This window comes from Telmatherina bonti (genome assembly GCF_933228915.1).
Source record: "Telmatherina bonti genome assembly, chromosome: 17".
Taxonomy (NCBI): Eukaryota; Metazoa; Chordata; class Actinopteri; order Atheriniformes; family Telmatherinidae; genus Telmatherina; species Telmatherina bonti.
Window position 1 is genome coordinate 14,340,249 of NC_136615.1, and position 19,699 is coordinate 14,359,947.

Here is a 19,699-nt window from a genome sequence, read left to right on the forward strand (position 1 = left end):
CAGTCCCAGGTTAAACTGTCTGTCAGTGTACCAGAGTTTTAGATTTGGTTTCTTTAATAACGTTCCTGCGTTGGCACACTTTTAGTGTCAACGTGGGCAGTAGCTCTCGAGCCCTCATGGCAGAGAGTTTTAGTAACGGGGATCCAGGCCAACATTGTAAATAAGAATCTCCTTTTTAATCTTTCCCTGGTAAAATAATGAGTAAATAAATGACTAAAATGGCCCACATGCACTTTATATGCTAGAGTTTTTACTTTGCTAAACTTTTAACAAGTTTATTGAAAAAACATCAATGGTTCTTCTGGCATTAAGTACTGCCTGTTGTTTTATCCACAGGGAAGTGAGGGTTTACAGTATTTCACAGTATTCTACATTAATAAAGCATTCCTTCCCAGTCTCACCTCTTGTCACCATTCAGGCTCCTATTTGGATGATTCCTACACACAGTATAGCCAATACAGCTACCATCAGCTCAGAAAGGAGGGTGTAATACCAGAATCCCTGCCTTGCTCTTTCTCACAGGCTTAGCCTGACTTTTATCTTTAATGTAAGCTGTATCCTGAAGTTATGCAGCATTTGTCTTTTATCCCCTGTGTACCTCCACTGACTCAGCAGTGGAATTTTTTTTCTCTTTGCAGAATGGAGTTTTGCAAAGGGAAAACCTAGGAGTGTTTTGTATCAAACATACTTGTCTGGACAGGGTTTTGTTTCTCAGCAGCAGTGAACACCCAATCTAGCAAATATGTGAAACTGCAAAGAAAATATCTTAATTTGTTTCAACACATGAATTTAGCCTTTTTGTTTTTGTGCAACTGTTTTTTAAATATTATGAGAGCATGTTGTCACCATATTTATGAAATTAATGAACTGTTATATTATAAATAAATGAACTGTTGTATGTTGTATCAAATAAACAGGTGGGAAATTCTATGTTTGGAGGCTGTCGGATTTTGGATGGTGGAACTACGGAGCAAGACTTGAATTTCAACCACCAAAGTAAGTTACTTTCAAGTGTGCTTTTAGGATTCTGTCAGTTTCCTTCAGCATTTAGTTGTTTATTCATATATTACAAACAGGATTATTAAGATCATTTAAAAGTCACTTCTTGTGCTTGAACACTGTAATAACTTACCGAACCAAAATATCCTGGTTCTGGATTACTTACGACCCAATCCTGCCGCTCCCGTCTGCTTAACCACAAACAGGAGTTGAACTAAACCAAGTGTTTCCAAGCTTACGTACATCACTTAAGGCACAAAATACAAAATGTGTATCAGCATGAATTTGGAATTTTCTGAATCTGAGTCGTTTCAACTCTGCAACAGGAGTGGGCAACTCTAGGCCGAAGTCCTGCACGTGTTTGGAGTTTTCCTCCTGCAACACACCTGCTGACTTAAATCAATGGGTAATTAGCAGACTTGTGCAGAGCTTGATCAAATCAAATCAAATCAAACTTTATTTGTATAGCACCTGTGATGATAGGTGATGTCACCTATCTGTATCACATTAGAGGCATGTTTAACATTTTGTGGAAGTGACATCATGAGATGGAAGGTTATTCTGATTGGATAGGATTTGGGACGCATACTACCACCTAAAGGTTTGATATGCTTATGAATGTGTGTAAAACTTGAACAATGCGGTATGCGAATATGTGTGGATGGATTTGTTTTTGAAAAAGGAGGTCATATGGACTCATTTTTTAAGAGGGGAAGATTTTTGTTTTTACAAAAACCCGGCTATATGGACAAGGCCTGCGGGACTCTAGCACCAGCGTTGCCTATCCTTGCTTGGCTAGATACTGCAAATTTTGCTTTCAATATTTCAATTTGGCTTATTTGTGCTGAAACTCCACACAAGAAAGCATTTTTCTCAACATTTGTCGGTATAAAATGACTGATCTGTTTGACAAAGTAACTCAACATGTCTGTTTGTTTTCACACTGAATAATCTGTTTGTACTGACAAACGTCATGTCCAAAGTGAATGACATAGGTCACATGAATGAGTCGGAGCAGCTGCTTTTTAGTCAAATCTTCTTTTTACCTCTCATGTTGAAAAGAGGATTAACAGCATGTAACTGTGGACACTTGGGTGAATGAAGAAACCACAAGCAAGAAGACAAATAACAGTCATATTTACTTGAAGCTTTACACTCAGTGTAATAAAATGCGCATTTGGAATAGTTGTAAATGTATTTTCTTTTTCATTTATTGTAACTTCAAACAAAAATAATTTCTACAAAAAATATTCAAATAATGTCATAATATTCATACGTGGTTCATATCTTTTGTCACTCCTTTAGACTTCTGATTATTTGAAACCTGTTAAAACTCTGTTTTCCTGAATACTGTGTGAAGATTAAATCTCGTAAAGTGTGGCAACAATCACTCATTCCTATAACAACCATAATAGTGACTATTTTTTTCTTCTTTTTTTTTTTTTTTAGAATTCATAACCTCCTGGATATTATATAATATGTCATTTATAATCTCAGCGACTGCTAGTGGGCACATTAAGATACAATGACTGAAGGTATAATTAAAAAATAAATGCAGCAGAAATAGAATAAATGCAAAATCAAGTCTCATCTTTTAGTAGAAATGAAACCTGGATAAAATACTATGTAGGCCTCAGCAGCAGAATCAAACAAGCACCTCCTGACCTGTCCGTCAAGGCGACATGTCTCACCCTCACTCGTTGGCTGTCAGTCTGACAGAGGTGAGGTCTTTAACTCAACAAAGAAGGAAATAAACAGAACAGAAAAGGTCCTTGTGGTTACAACAGCCATTCCCTTTGAAGTGAACAGTGGTGATTTAAGTGTTCTGTTTATGCTTTTTGGTTTGATGCACATCGCTCCAGCTGAGGAATAAAGGGAACAGTGGTTGGTATGATTATTTTCCCCTTTGACTGCATCTCTTTTCTCTGAGGTCATTCCTTTTATTTTTATTTTTCTGTGTCCGTCTCACACCTGAGCACACACTCAGCATCATAACAGTCCTGTGAGTTGTGTGTATGTGTGTTTGCAAGGAGGATAGGGGATAGGTAGTGTTCTGTGAGGTGTGTGCCTCTATGAGTGCTGCTGTGTGTATTTGAGGTCCATGACTTGAGTGGCCTGCCTCACTCTGGGTCACCCTTTGCCTCATATATGCACTCATACACACACACACACACACTTCTTTCTTTAAAGGTTGGGGGGGTTTGTGGCTCAGTGGGGTGATAATGTGGCCAGCAAGTAGGGTAGCAGAGTGCAGAGCAGCAGGGTGGCTGTAGAGAGGTGTGGCAAAGAGGCGCTGTTGCAGTCCTTGCCCGCTTCACAGCGGGACTGTTGGCACAGTACCCCTTTAAACTCTGGAGGACAGATGCACTTCTGGTTCTGTTGGCATGTTCCTCCGTTCTGGCACAGGAGCATCTCGTCGTCACAAACGTTAGCTGCAAAAAGGGGACAAAGGCAAATGGAAGACAGAGCAGCCGAGAGAGAGTGAAGGGTGTAGTGGGAAGGATTTGCAGCGGTAGTAGGATGAGAGTGAGGAGTTGGAAATCAAGAGCATGCAGCAAAGTGACAGAATGACAGGTGGTAAAAGGATAGTGGGGGAGTAAAGAGCACAAAGGCAAAGGAGAGATGTATAGCAAAGAGAGAGAGGTAGGAAAAGACGTGGAAAGGAAATGTTGGGGGAAAAAAACATGATGGAGAACAGAGATACAGCAAGAGGAGTAGAATTCGGGGCAGAAAGAACAAAGTTGAAAAGTTAGGAATTTAAAAAGAAAGCGGCTAGATAAATTGTCAAGTCTTTTTCCTCAGGGGCAAGAACAGGTAACATCTGCCTTTTTGTTGTTGCAGCCTTTTTTTTTGTTTTTTTTGTCTTTTCTCCAAGCCTGCACTTTCTCAGGGTCAAATCAAAACCATATCAATCTAAGCAGAAAAAAAAAAAAATCCTGCACGTTCATATTTGTCAGGTAATGACTCGAGGAACAACTAGCATCATTAAAATAGTATAAAAGCAAATTGAGAACAGCACAAAGATAGTTGCGCTTCACAAGGTACTTGACCTAAAAACAAGCCAAAAGAAAAACCAGGCTCCTATGATGAGAAATAATTACATGTCCCTACATGTTCATTACTCAAGCGGTAATTGGCCGTATTGCATTATATGAGGACTTAGCTTAAACATTATTATTCCATTACACTGTCCATTTAAAATAATACATGAAACTACAAGTTAAAAGCATCCATATCTGTTTTTCACTGCGTGCATGAGTGTATAGAGATTTTATTTGCGATTGAGGTCCCTGACTAGATAGTAAATGGCAGAGGAAAGTGATCCTCTGTAATGGGGTTTAAGTGTGACAGGGTCATCAATTAAAGGAGCAGCTGATGCTGCTAATGAGCTACATGATCTATTCCCCTGTGAGTTAAGAAAACACAGAGAGCGGCACAAGTTAAGTGGACGGTGCACTTGAAAAGGTCCTGGAAAGGCTGCAGCATCTCTTCTACCCTGGATCTTTTGACATGATCTCAGAAAAATATCAGCCTACTTATACTCACCATAACAGCCTTGTTTCCAGAAGTATCCTGGCAGGCAGTCTTCACATTTGGGCCCCGTGGCTCCGTCTTTACACTGGCAGAAGCCTGTGCTGTTACACCGGTCATGAACTGCGCCCATTTGGTTGCAGTTGCACTCTGAAGAAAGAGTGATTTGACTTGAGATTAGTTTGTCAAGTTCCAGCAGTTTGCTAATGTTATGGTCTGCCACCTATAAAATTCATTATCCTCACTGCTTAGTCCCATTAGGGGTCACAGGGAAGCTGTAGCCTATCCCAGCAGACTTTGGGTGAAAGGCAGGGTACACCCTGGACAGATTGCAAAGCCACACAGAGACAAACAACCACTCACACTCACATTCACTCCTATGGGCAATTTAGAGTAACCAATCAACCTAACATGCACGTCTTTGGAAGCCGGAGTACCTGGAGAGAACCCACGCATACACAGGGAGAACATGCAAACTCCACACAGAAGGCCACTGTCCAAACCCCGCCCCAGCCGAGGATCAAACCAGAAACCTTCTTTCTGTGAGGCCACAGTGCTAACCACTTTGCCACCATGCAGCCACACATATAAAATTAACTTGGCGAGTAATTAACTTGTCCAATACAGTCAAAGGTAGTGACAGAATGACTAGCTGCCCTGTATGCAAACTCTGGAGAGCACTGCTTGATGTTACTGAGCGCTTTGATGGCATTTTGGAAAAAAAAAAAGTAACACCTTATAAATGGACTTGTTTAGAGATTTTATGCTGTTTGTAAATAATCTGATTTAACATACTTATATGTAATTTCATATAATCTGTTTTATCCCCCCAGTCTGCAGAGTACTAGTACGCAAACTATCAAAAGGTCTGTTTTTAGTTTAAACTGCCTTTGAAAAAATCCACTGGCATGGGTTTCCTGAAAAAGGCACCTATCTTGAAGCCTTGGAGAGACTGATCCGACTTCCTTCCCATCTAGTGTGAAAAATATAAATGAAAGGTGTCCTTTTATGTCAGAGTACTGTACGTCTGATGTTGTTTGGCAAAACGGATTCCACGGCACAGAAATGTAAGATCTTTTGAACACATGATTATGGGACTTCTGAAAGGCAGATGCAAGGAACATTGTGACGCTTTAAACAGCTGAATGAAATACAGTGCATTTCCTATCCTGCATAATTTAACTGGATAATATTCTGATTCAAAGACTTTAAACAAACTTATTCTTTGAATTAGCTCAATGAATAATGATCCAGATGGACGACTAAACAATAAGAAGAAATACTCTATACCCACTCTTTGCCCTCTTTTGTATCATAATCATTTCTTGATATGCTCAAACATGACTGTTTTCTGTGATCTAAAGGAAAACAATACAATGTTGAATTAATATTTTGTTTTCAAAGTACTTTACTGCTTACTGTGGTTGTGATTCCAAACACATAACTGGAAACTGAAATTCTGATCATTGATGGCCTTTTAGATTTTTTTTTTTTTTTTAATGGATATTTGTTAGTTAATGGTTAGATTCTGTCATCACTTCGTATATTGCTTGAATTCAAGATCAAATTAGATAATTTATCATGAAATATTCATGAAATTGGGAGAAGCTCAGAGACCCAGATTAAAACAACCACAGCTATGCCGTTGGTATTTCTCTTTGTGGGTCATGCACATTAATATTGGGATTGTATGTGACCCACTGTGAGCAAATATGTGTTGAGAATGCAATGCTGGATAAAATGTGCTTCCTGCTCTGGAGACATTGGTGTGAACTGATTTCGGTTGCCACGCTTTATGTGCCAATGAGCTGGCAGATAAGCTAATGGGGCCTTATTTGTGCTGACTCCAAGGCTTGGCCCTGTGTGTGCCCTGACCGCGGCGAGTTTACCCTCCAACCCCCTGCAGTCCACCTACAGATGGATCCAAATCAACACCATATTTTAGCTCTACAGCGATGCAAACAGAGTGACCTCTGATCAGGATATGAGTTTTATAAAGACCAGTAAATGCTGTGACAGCAAATAAGCAGTTAAAGTATGTAGGTATAAATTAGTAGTTTTCTCCTGGAGTCATAAATAGCATTTTGCATTCAATTACAAAACATGAAATAGCGTTTATAATTTTCATTGCTTTGTTATTTGCTTCACCACATCAGCTATGATGCAAGTTTAAGGTGTTGGCTTGTGGCTTAAAGGGCGCCTGAGGGCGTTCTCATCAATAAAGAGAGGATCACTTCTTTAATTTATATTGCAGTCTGTCTGCCTTCAGGGTGATAGAACAATATATTCACAAGTTCTAAAAAATTTTCATCTACAAAGTTCAAAGTTCCTGGGTTATGTCATTTACCAGAACACATTACAGCACATACTGAAAATAAGATGCCTAAAAAATGCTGTAGAAATGACACAGTGGGCCCTTTCAATTTATCTTTACAGTTAATGTGCCTTTTGTCACTTTGTGGCTAGAAAGAACAGACGGGTAATAATTATTTTCTTTACTCAGAAATGTTTCTTATTTAAACTTTAAGTATCTGAATTCCTCTGCTGCTTCTTACTTAAACATGCTATCTTTGTTTTCCTAAGCCCTCTAGAGTACACTGTTTTTAGTGATGTATGACCTCCTTAAACCCCCGTTTTTGTGAGAAAACACTTACATATGCAATGGAAACTATTGGAATAATGTAAACTTTGAAACAGAAATCAGTTGGAGCAGCTTTAATTTTGCACGCTCCCTTTCTGCTTGGCACAGTTGGAGACCCACATTTGAAATGGGTTGCAGTATCCTCACTGCCTTTCTGACAGGGATGCGAACATTTAGATTAAAACTTCAAATCCTGCATGCCATAGTACAGAGCGAGCACAACAGAATTTGTTTTGTTTTTAAATCTCTGTAAAGTATTTATATATGGAGGAAAAAAAGCTACTTTTGTAACATCAAAATTTCACCATCCAGTCTCTGCCTTTTTAGTTTCTCAAAGGAATGTGTTGAAATAACACATATTGGAGACGGAGAAATGTAACCTTTCTTTCACGTCTTGTGTTTATGGCTTGGAGCATCCATGGGCTGTTAACTTAGTTTCCATCTCAGCTCCACAGTAAATAGTTGTTGCTCAATTTAAATTCAGAAGTTGAAATAATATCTGGAATGACTGGAAAGGAAGCTCTCAACACTGCACCCATTCTGGGATGAGAGAAAGCAGATTCTGTGGAACTCTCTACTCGTCTTGTACTTTCCCAGATTAAGCAAACCTTTTTAGTCACACAGAAAGCACACACGTTTTACTGCTATGGCGCTCACAAACACCATCCCCCTCCACATACTCTCACTGTTTCCCAGTAGACTGACCGATGCAGACGTTCTCATCATCCAGTTCAGCAGAGGCGTTGCGGAAGAATCCCAGTCTGCAGTGTTGGCAGTTCTGGCCTCTGGTGTTGTGCTTGCAGCTGACACAGGTAACGATGTTCAGGTAGTCAATGTAACTGCAGCGGTTCGAGTGGCCGTAGCACTCACAGTCTACAAGAAAAGAAACCAATTTCAGTTTAGTTGTCATGGAAGAATAATTTCTTCATGCACAAGTTTAAATGATGAAAAACATAGTAAAGAGAGTATTGCATTAGATTATTCCATGACTAGTAAATCATGAATGATTTGCACTCACAAATGCATCTGAAGGTTTTAGTTTAAGATGTCGGAGTAAAGAATGAATGACTGTGTGTTTTATGAGGTGCCTCAATCATGCTATATTGGTTCAATAAAGACAAACCACTCCCTTCCCATTACCGCACTACGGTTTGCTGAGTCTGCTTCACTGTGCAACACTCATTACTAATGGGAATTCCACTATCTTCTGTGCACATGCTTCTGTGAAAGCATGCAGGTGTGTGATTACAGCCATGTTTGGTTTGTGTGGGAGTTTAATTATTGCACCACATGAGTAGATTATACGATACAGAATAGTAACTGAGGGAGTTTGAGGCAGGCAAAACTGTGGGTTTTTTCGCTTCTGTATCTAAGAAGTCAGTCTGACCCTGGTTAACCAGAACAGCTTCTTCTCAACAACTGGGAAAAACAAACAACAAAAAAATACTGAGTAATTACAGCAAAATGTTCCCACAATAGCAGTGATTAACCGTATCTCAGAAACATTTGGGTCAGCCCTCGAATAGTTATTATACAAGGCTGCAGGTAAGATTGTGTAGCTGACAATTGTATTGAAATACCCAAATGAGCCAAGTATCTGTGACTCAGTCTTCAGATTTCTACTGCTGACTAAGCAGGAAAGGAAACTCTACCCCTATCATTTTACCTCAGATGAGGAAAAAGTCTGTCTTGAAAATGCTAGTGCTAACACATCTCTTGAGATCATTAGATTCTTAACAACCAGCCATCACTTGCACCTGCCATTTCACTTATTACATAGACAATAAGAGTAATTCAATACAAAGATGTCAAAGAACAGAAAGCAGGTCTGTAAATGATGTGTATGCACAAAAATATGCATACATCACTGCAAAATTAAGCTTTGTAATGGGTGAATGTGTTTTGTGCATCATGTGTTTTATTTTCATTGTAAGTTTAACTTGACAGTGTAAAAGTGGTTCAATTTAGAATGTGCTAGCTAAATATACATGCACTGAATTTTTAATTGAAATTGATCATGTGGATACTCTGCATGCATAGCTTGATGAATTGGTTAAAAAAACAAAACATTGTATGCAAACTTCTGCCTTTGTGTGTACACAATTTCACCTGAGAATATATACATTTTTTTTCTGCAATTTAAGCTTATGGGAAAATGATGATTTAAAGGCAGATGCAAGTGATGAAATAACCATTTTGACACTTTTACTCAGCTGATTGACTTTAAAATTGATCAATAAAAAGTTTCTTCCTGAGCATTCACTGAAAAAGTTGCCTTTGCATTTCCTTTGTGAAGTAATGCACATCTGGTGGCCCAGTCTTACTCTTCCTAATTCCGTTTAAAATGTTCATTTCACAAAGAGCTGTGCAATTGGAGTTCTTAATTGGATTTTCTATTTGTAATTTCTGAATTGTCTTGACAGATTTGGATTACAGGTTTCATAACTTAAAAATGAAAGAATTTCACACCCCAAAATGAACATTGGTGCAGGGTCTGTATTATGCAGAGGGGTGTGGTAAAAGGTGAAGGGGTGTTTCTCCAGTCCTCTCCACTGTTATCTTGGCTGATGCTGGTTCCTAATTAGGGTTTTATTAAGCCTTAGAAGTTGGCTGCGTTAGTGCGCTGCAAGGCATCACTGTCCTCTAAAGAGGCGTTTACCAGGCATGTTTATGCAAATACACATTTAAATGCACATTAAAAAGTCGGAGTTTAGCTGTTTAATCAGCCGTCACATTATTATTTTATTATTGTTTGGTTGATGATGCCAGCTAAAATATTAATGAGCTGGTTTAAAGGAAGCCAGCGAAGAGGAGCACCATAAAGTGCCTCTCTCAGCACTGAGGGAACCATGCTAGCAGTGGGAGAGAACTGCCTAATTAAATATAAATGGGCAATTACTTCACAGACTAGAGAGGCAATGGGACATTGTTCCACAAATTAACATTACGAGTCAAGATGCTTCTTCATTGGTATTTATCAATTGTGAACGGTTAACAGTAAAAGATGGTTAAATTGGGAGATGGAGAAAATGCCTCGATTAAAGACAGTTTGAAGAGATAACTTTCTTCCTCGCAAGCATTGTTTCTGCAGCACTAAACACGTGTGTGTGTGTGTGTGTGTGTGTGTGTGTGTGTGTGTGTGTGTGTGTGTGTGTGTGTGTGTGTGTGTGTGTGTGTGTGTGTGTGTGTGTGTGTGTGTGTGTGTGTGTGTGTGTGTGTGTGTGTGTGAAATGTGCACACTTACCTTGTTATGCACATAAAGTGAAAACAACCGTGAGAGCCAGCGATGAAAAGAGAGAGAATGAGCAAAACGAAAAACATAACACATGTAATAGGAGGAATTTTTCCACGGGTTTACTATTTGAATGGCACCTTTTCAATGACGAAAAAGCCCAGATGATTTGTAATGACTCAAGTGACGTGTCAAGTTCTTCAGTCCACATACTGTTTATGTTCGTCTCTTACCTTTGTAATCATAATAAATGATCCCAAGCAACTGTTTGTCCTGGGTCTCTCCTGAGATTAAGAGTTTCAAAAGCCCTTGAGGAACAAAGGAATCCTTGTTTAAGATTATTCTCAAGTATTCACTTAGTCTCAGTTTCCTACAGCACTGTAAAATCACACAGTTGGAGCCAGTTGAGCCTAGGAACAAAGGAGTGGGGATACTCATTGGACTCTACCTGACAGAAAGGTGCTAGATTTGCTCTATAAAGCAGACAAAGTCTTCAACTACTGCTGTGTTTCCTAACTGGTTGGACAGAGTTTAAACGCTTGTAACACTGAGTTTATTTTTCAAGAATAGTGTGCTCCTTTATCAGTTTACCAGTGATGTTGCTGCACATAACTCGTCTGGACAGACTGGCAATTTGGTGTGGTTGTTTGGAGAAAAAAATCAAAACAGTTTTTACGCATTTTTAGTAGATCTAAGTAGAATTTAAGATATTAATTTGACACTGAGAAAAGGTCATAAAAATGCAATCATCACTACATTCTTCTGATTAGAGGACTTGGGTCATAGTAATTTCATATGCATGCTACAGTACTTCAACACTTGCGAACCACACAGGCCTTACCCAAAAACCCACAGGACCCAAAGGATCTCTGCCAGACACAGAAGGATGCTCCCAGATGTCCTGTTTTTGGGACATGACAGTTCAACGTCTGCTGAAGATGTTACGGCTGAAACACTTGCGATACTTTTCAGTTATGTGGAGAAATTTTTTCCTTTAAGTAAGGAGAGATAACTGTGTTCATCCTGCACATAAAGCGGAGAATTTTGCCTTTGTGTTATTACAGAAACTTTTTTCTGTATAGTATCCACATATTGATTATAAATAGTGACCAAACTGTCAGTCTAAATTTTGACCAAATTTTGCAACCAGTTATGAACCACTGCAATTACTCAGATTCTACCTTTCTTTTTTCCTCTTTCTTTCTCCTCTTTGTCTTCTTCCTCTTGCCCATGACCGTACCATGTGGTCCCATGACCACCTCCCTCTCTTCCATGCTTTTCACTGATGTGCTGCACTACAAATGAGCAACAACTCAAAAATCAATTTTTTTATTGATACAGTGCAGATTATCTCAGGCTATCTCCACCAACCTAGAGCCTGATGAACCAACACTTTCTGCAGATTTGTCAGAAACTTTCGCTACAATAAATCTTTTTGTGAGATTTACTTCAAAACTCACATTACATTTGTTAATCAGATGAGACATAAGGGTATCTAGAATGTAGACAAAATACACTTCACATCATTTTGAACCCAGTAGCAGTACCATTTATTGCAGTGTCAAATTTATCTTCTTTCTTGTCAGCCCATTTTCTCTACTTCATCTTTTTATAACGCTTTTTCTTTCTTGCCTCTCAGCATCACTCAGTGTCTTACATAAAAATATGGCACTATTGTTGATACCAGATTAAGATCTAGCCTCACGGCTCATATTTGACTGACAGGCGATCATTTGGTTGAGGAGATAAGTTTGGATATATTTCCCCTCACTAAAAGCTGCTGAGCTTCACTCAGGATGAAAGTTTATCTTCTGCGCTTTTACTGCATCACAAGTAATATAGTGTTTATAGCCACTGTACATCTACAAGTACATAGAAATGACAACATAAAAAGACAAACAGACCTGTATTCTCAGCTGTTCCATGTCTAGATGACATTATTCTGTGACCATGACTCTCGTGTATGTGTCCCTCAACATGATGGGACGCTGAAACACAATTACAGTGCCATAATCGACAAAAATGTTTTTCTTGTGAATACTGTCACTGCTAGATATGAAATAGCTACCTGTACCCCTGGATTCTCCATGATGAGATGAAGTGAATCCGTGACCATGACTTCCATGTAAATGCCTGTCAGACTTATGGTGGACTGATGCATTAGCAGCAAAGTAAAACCAAAACAAAACAAAAAAAAAACTCAGCTGTTTAATATCTAGAGTTAAGGTTAACTCTAAAGGAAATATTTTTTATTTTTTATTAATCAGCATTCTGAACACAATCAAACAACAACAAACAGCTATCACTGGACACCTTGGGTGTTGCGGTGTTCCCCGTGCCCAGAGGAGGTTGTCGATTTGTGGCCATGAGTCTCATGCGGATGTGCATGAGACTTGTGAGGCTCTGGAAATAAGCAGTGTCATTAAAACAATGAAAATGCTTTTTGTTTTAGAAGCACTTAATAAAACTAAAAGAGATACCTGTCCCCTCAGTTTTTATGTGCCCGTGTTCTTCCTGTCCATGCCCATGTAAAGCTGTTGTCCCGTGAGCATGTGTTGCATGCCCATGTCCATGAGAGTTATAAACATCTAAAGTAATATGTGCAATTAATATTATATGCAATAACTATATCAATATCTGCTGTTTGTGCTTTTCAGTTTTTATGCGTTTCGTAATAAAATTTTGAATGATACCTTTCAGTTGTCACAGATATAAGAATGCTATTGTTGTATTACAACGTCACACCTATCCTTTCCATATTTCTGTGCCCTCGTTGCTCTGGTCCGTGCCCGTGACAGGCTGTTGTTTCGTGACCATGTGTCTCATGTGCCTCTACATGTCTGTGAGACTTGAGAACCATGAGGGTCTTAAATGTCATAAGTACACGCAATTTTGTTCTCGTGGATGCGTGACGTAATTTTGTTCTTGTGGACGCGTTTGAAGACAGTTCTCGACACATCGGGCTGGCGGAGCTTTTTTCCTGCGGGGCTCTGAGAAGTATCGTGTGATTGGTCTTAGTTAAAGGGAGCTCTATAATAGTAATATTATTTACTGTATACTGCTAGAAATAAGAGGGCTACTACTAAATATTAAATATATACCTGCCCTATCTGAATTTCTGTGTGTATGCACCTCCTTTCCATGCCCATGTGCAGCTGTTGTTTCATGCCCATATGACTCATGTGCATGTCCATGGGAGTTATGAAGGTCTGAAATTCCCATAAAAATCAAATTTACAGGCAAACTATTCCCAAACTGTTTCCATTTGAGCATGCCACCATTTTTGGATTCCATGTTACTCAATGCAAAGCATATTAGTAGTGAAACTATTTACTAAGCTTGTTACGAGAAGCAAGAACTTTTTTCTTGTTCTCGAGGCCCCGAGAAGAAAATGACGTAATTTTGTTCTCGTGGACGCGTTTGAAGACAGTTCTCGACACATCGAGCTGGCAGAGCTTTTTTCCTGCGGGTCTCTGAGAAGTATCGTGTGATTGGTCGGACATTTGAGTTGGGCGTCATTAACACGGAAAAAGCATGAAATGGATTGTTTTGATAGAAAAGCTGATCAAGGTGGTGAGAAAGTAGGAACATTTTTACATGTGGCATTAAAACACTCGGACCCAGCCGCGTGCGCAACCCGCCCTGCCGCGGACGAAGTTGCTCGTTAAATATGAAACTAGAAATGCACTCGGAGAGCGGAAACCTCCACCAAGCACAATGTTTAAGAATCCTTTTTAAAAATTCCTGGATCCAAACAGGGATCTGGATCACCACCAGAATTTCAATCAGTTCCTCATTTTCACATTTCCAACAACGCTTGAATTTTTTAAAAATAAAAATCCGTCCGTAACCTTCTGAGTTATCTTGAACACAAAGACGCCGGGAAAAAACATAACCTCCTTGGCGGAGGTAACAACCAGGTTCATTGTACATAAAAGCAGACATCGCCCCCCACAGTGATCCCTCCCCGCTGCAGACGTGCTTCTCGTGGAGTATGCATGGACCTGACAAAAAAGACCTTTTTTCTTGTTCCTGCAGCCTCGAAAGCAAGAACTCAGTTCTTGCTTCTTGTGGAGTATATAACAAGCTTTACAGCTGCAAGCAGGCTACTCCTAAATCTAAAAGCTATACCTGTCCTCTCAGTTTTTGTGTGCCCATGCTCCTCCTGTCTGAGTCCATGTTGCTCCTGTCCGTGCCCATGTGAAGCTGTTGTTTCATGGCCATGTGCCACTTGTGTATGTCCATGAGATTTATGGGGATCTGAAATAATCAATGCACTTAAAATTACAGGAAAACAACAATATTAATATCTTCTGTTTGCACTCTTTATTTACTCTTTAGTTTTCAGGTGGCTAATATTGGTATAATTGACGGGGAAATACATTTTAGTTGTTAGATTGAAATAAAAGTACCTGTTCTTTCAGCACTTGCATGATCATGTTCTTCCTGTCTGTGCCCATGTGAGACTGTTATGGAGCCATGAGTTTCATGTGTGTCATGAGCATGTCCATGAGACTTGTGAGGGTCTGAAATAACCAGCATAGCATGAAAAGTAGTATTAAAGATTAGTATAACAGGCAAAAAAGAGTCTACTGTGTACTTTTTCATGATGTATTTTACTTTAAATTCCTATGCTAGGGCTGTTGCTAAACCTAAAGGCTATACCTGTCTTGTCGGTGTTTCTAGGCGCGTGCTCATCCTGTTCTTGCTCATGTGAAGCCGTGTCGTGGCCATGTGAAGCCGTGTCGTGGCCATGCGAAGCCGTGTCGTGGCCATGCGAAGCCGTGTCGTGGCCATGCGAAGCCGTGTCGTGGCCATGCGAAGACGATTCGTGACCATGCGAGGCTGTACCGTGACCATGTGTAGCCGGATCGTGACCATGTGATTCTAGATTGTGGCCATGCGATTCTGGATTGTGGCCATTTGAAGCCGTATTGTGCGAAGCCTTTTCGTGACCATGTATTGCTGGATCATGACCATGTGAAGCTGGATCCTGACCATGTGTAGCCGTATTTTGGCCATGTGAAGCCATATCCTGTCTATGCGATTCTGGATCATGGCTATGTAAAGCTGTTACTTGACCACGTGAAGCTGGATCGTGGCCATGCGAGGTCATATTGTGTGAAGCTGGATCTTGACCATGTGGAGCTGTATCAATGCCATGTGAAGCTGGATCGTGGCCATGCGAGGTCATATTGTGTGAAGCTGGATCTTGACCATGTGGAGCTGTATCAATGCCATGTGAAGCTGGATCGTGGCCATGCGAGGTCATATTGTGTGAAGCTGGATCTTGACCATGTGGAGCTGTATCAATGCCATGTGAAGCTGGATCGTGGCCATGCGAGGTCATATTGTGTGAAGCTGGATCTTGACCATGTGGAGCTGTATCAATGCCATGTGAAGCTGGATCGTGGCCATGCGAGGTCATATTGTGTGAAGCTGGATCTTGACCATGTGGAGCTGTATCAATGCCATGTGAAGCTGGATCGTGGCCATGTGAAGCTGGACCATGGCCATGTGGAGCTGTATCAATGCCATGTGAAGCTGGATCGTGGCCATGCGAGGTCATATTGTGTGAAGCTGGATCTTGACCATGTGGAGCTGTATCAATGCCATGTGAAGCTGGATCGTGGCCATGTGAAGCTGGACCATGGCCATGTGAAGCCGTATTCTGACCATGTGAAGCCATATTGTGTGAAACTGGATTGTGGCCATGTATAACATGACCCTGACCATGTGAAGCTGTTTCGTGACCATGTGAAGCCGGACCATGGCCATGTGAAGCTGTTTCGTGACCATGTGAAGCTGTTTCGTGACCATGTGAAGCCGGTTTGTGGCCATGTGAAGCTGGACCATGGCCATGTGAAGCTGTTTCGTGACCATGTGAAGCCGGTTTGTGGCCATGTGAAGCTGGACCATGGCCATGTGAAGCTGGACCAAGGTCATGTGAATCTGTTTCGTGACCATGTGAAGCTGGACCATGGCCATGTGAAGCTGGACCATGGCCATGTAAAGCCGGACCATGGCCATGTGAAGCTGTTTCGTGACCATGTGAAGCTGGACCATGGCCATGTGAAGCTGGACCATGGCCATGTAAAGCCGGACCATGGCCATGTGAAGCTGTTTCGTGACCTTGTGAAGCCGGTTTGTGGCCATTTGAATCTGTTTCGTGACCTTGTGAAGCCGGTTTGTGGCCATTTGAATCTGTTTCGTGACCTTGTGAAGCCGGTTTGTGGCCATGTGAATCTGTTTCTTGCCCATTTGAAGCTCTTTCGTGGCCATGTGTTGCATGTCCATGTGAGTTATGAGGATCTGAAATAGCAAATGCATCAAATTATAGATGAATAATTTTACTAAAGACACAAAGAACTTTTGCAGATTTTCTCTGACGCACCCCTTATTGATTGCTAAGTCTGTATACATCTTACCGAGTTCTTCCCAGCCATTAAGACAGTCCTGTCTCCAGTCTTGTCTTATCTCTTGCTCTGTCCCTTTCTTTCATTTCCTCTCATCCTCTGATAATGTGTTCTTTTCTGATAATGTGTGTTTCTTTTCCGTAAAATCCATCATGATGTTAATACAAAACAGTAGATGCTTGCTAACATTTGATGCAGTGCCGAAAGTGCAGCTCAGCTACAACGTCCCAGAAGAAAAAGTTGTATAATGTGACGGCTCCAGTAATACACTCAATTGAAGTCACTGTACCATCAAAAGTTTTAAGGTCAAAGTCAAGTAACTTAATATCTGCTGTATGAGCTTTTCAGTTTTCAGGGGGCTCATACTAATAATATGATTCACTACATATTTAAATCACTAAATATATAAGTGGGCTTTCACCAAATCTAAAAGTCATACCTGTCATTTCTGTTTTTGTGTGAGCATGCTCCTCTGGTCCATGCCCATGTGAATCTGTTACGTGGTCATGTGTCTCATGTGGATGTCCATGAGAGTTATGGGGATCTGAAATAACCATTGCCATTATAATTATAGGTAAAAAACAATATTAATATTTGCTGTTAGCTTTTTCTGTTTCTTAGTTTCAGGGAGCTAGCATGAACATTTTACATGAACATTTAACACTTACAATTACATTAAGTATCTGCAATATGTACATTTTAGATTTTAGGTAACTTGTATGAAGAAAATTGCACTATGGATTTCAGTCGCTGCAGACACAAAGAGGCCATGAGGAAATGTAAAATGTATACCTGTTCTTTCAACATTTCTGTGCCCATGCTCCTCATGTCCATGTCCATGTGAACCTGTTGTTTTGTGGTTGTGTGTCCCATGTGCATGTCCATTAGAGGTATGAAGGGCTGAAATAACCATTGCATTAAAAGCACAAGTAAATATAATATTTATTTTAATTTCTTTAGGGCACTGAAATTGGGATGATTATTTACATTTAAATTATCACAGACATAAGTAGTACCATATAGAAGAAATACCTGTCATTTCAGCATTTGTGTGTGCATGCTCATCATGTCCGTGTCCATGTGTAGCTGTTTCGCCGCCATGTAACCCATGTTCATGAGAGTTATGAGGGTCTGAAACAGCTTTTGTGTGTAAAAATGCAAATAAGCAATTATGTTTTTTGTTATTTTAGGGGACTAAAATTAGGAAAATTTTTACCATCAAATGATTACAGCTATAATAAGTAGACAAATACCATGAAGAAAAGATATACCTGTCACTTCAGCATTTCTGTGCCCATGCTCCTCATGCCCACGCCCATGTGTAGCTGTTGTTTTGTGGCTGTGTGATCCATGTGTATGTGCATGAGGGTCTGAAACAACCATTAATGTAAAAATTATAGGCAAAAACTATACTATCTGATCTGTATAATTTTTAATTTCAAGATTTTCATATTAGGAAAAAAAAGCTACTAGCGAACCCAAAATATATATACCTGTCTTTTCAGCTTTTGTGTGCCCGTGCTGCTTCTGTCCGTGTCCGTGGGAGGCTTTTTCATGGCCATGTGTATTATGCGGGTGTCCATGGGAGTTGTGAGGCTCTAAAAGAACCATTTTTGGTAAATATATGCAGAAACAATTATAAAAAGAATATGTGTAGTTTTTATGTTTTAGTTCTCAGGTAGATCATACCTGTAAAATCTTTTACTGCACATTTCATTTGCCGCAGTTATAAGTAAGCTAGATGTTTGCAACATCTACTACATCTAAAGATATACCTGTCCTACCAGCTTCTGTATGTTTATGCTCCTCTTGTTCATGCCCATGTGACGCTGTTGTTTGGTGGCTATGTGTTTCATGTGCACGTCCATGAGTGTTGTGAGGATCTGAAAATAAGCATTGCAATTACAATGACACCTAAACAGTCAAATGTTTTTTGCTCTTTGCACTTTTTAAGTTTCAGGTGGCTCATAAAAATAATGGAGTATGCATTTTAATGAATACAGATAAAGGAAGTCTATTAGTGTATCTAAATGATTTACCTGTTTCCTGCCTATGCTCCTCCTGTACATGCCCATGTGAAGCTGTTGTTCCATGTGAACCATGTGCATACACATGTGAGTTAGGGTCTGAAAACAATTTCCATGAAAGTTACAGTTACTACAATTATATCAATATATGTTGTTGGTACTTTTTGGTTTTTAATATTCGTCAAATTATGTGCTATATATATTAGAGTTACTACAGAACTAATTAGACTACTGCTATAAGAACTCTACTGTTCTAACCCTTCAAGTTGTACCTGTTGCTTCTGTTTTTCTTTGTGTGTGCTCCTCTCGTCCATCCGTGTGCAAAGTCATTTTGTGGCCATGTGTATCATGTGGATGTCCATGAGAGCTATGGGGGTCTGAAATAATCAGGAATATCAGAATAACGAACAACTATATTAATGTGTCCTTTTTTAAAAAATGTTTTATGTGCAAGAGGCTCATATTGTAGAGGTTTATTGTACTTTTTATTCACTACAGATACACTACCAGAGAAAAGTTTCTATACAATTTCCCACTTTCCATGGATTTAATTGGAAAGTGTGTCCAAACATTTTATTGGTAGTGTACAAGTAGGCTACTAAAAGATATACCTGTCCTTTCAGTTTTTATGTGTGAATGCTCCTCTTGTGCGTGCCCATGTGAAGCTGTTTCATGATCGTGAACACCATGTGCCATATGCACACCATGTGGATGTCCATGAGAGTCATGGTGGTCTGAAAAAAAGACTGCCATTAAAATCACATACAGACAAACATCTGTTTGTATTCAGTTTTCTGGGAGATGTTGTTTGTAAAGTTATTCACAATATATATTTTAAACACTACAGATACTA

General features: G+C 39.8%; 1 protein-coding gene across 1 annotated transcript in view; it reads right to left on the reverse strand.

The window, feature by feature from the left end:
- Positions 1 to 3,207: 3,207 nt before the first annotated feature.
- ntng2b (netrin g2b) overlaps positions 3,208 to 19,699 on the reverse strand; it is a gene marked incomplete at both ends in the record, with an annotated part of 72,744 nt that continues 56,252 nt past the window's right edge. The window contains 3 exons of the mRNA XM_079256770.1: positions 3,208 to 3,431; positions 4,546 to 4,680; positions 7,877 to 8,044. Of these exons, the coding sequence (XP_079112896.1) occupies positions 3,208 to 3,431; positions 4,546 to 4,680; positions 7,877 to 8,044 (527 nt within the window). The remainder of the gene's footprint in view (positions 3,432 to 4,545; positions 4,681 to 7,876; positions 8,045 to 19,699) is intronic.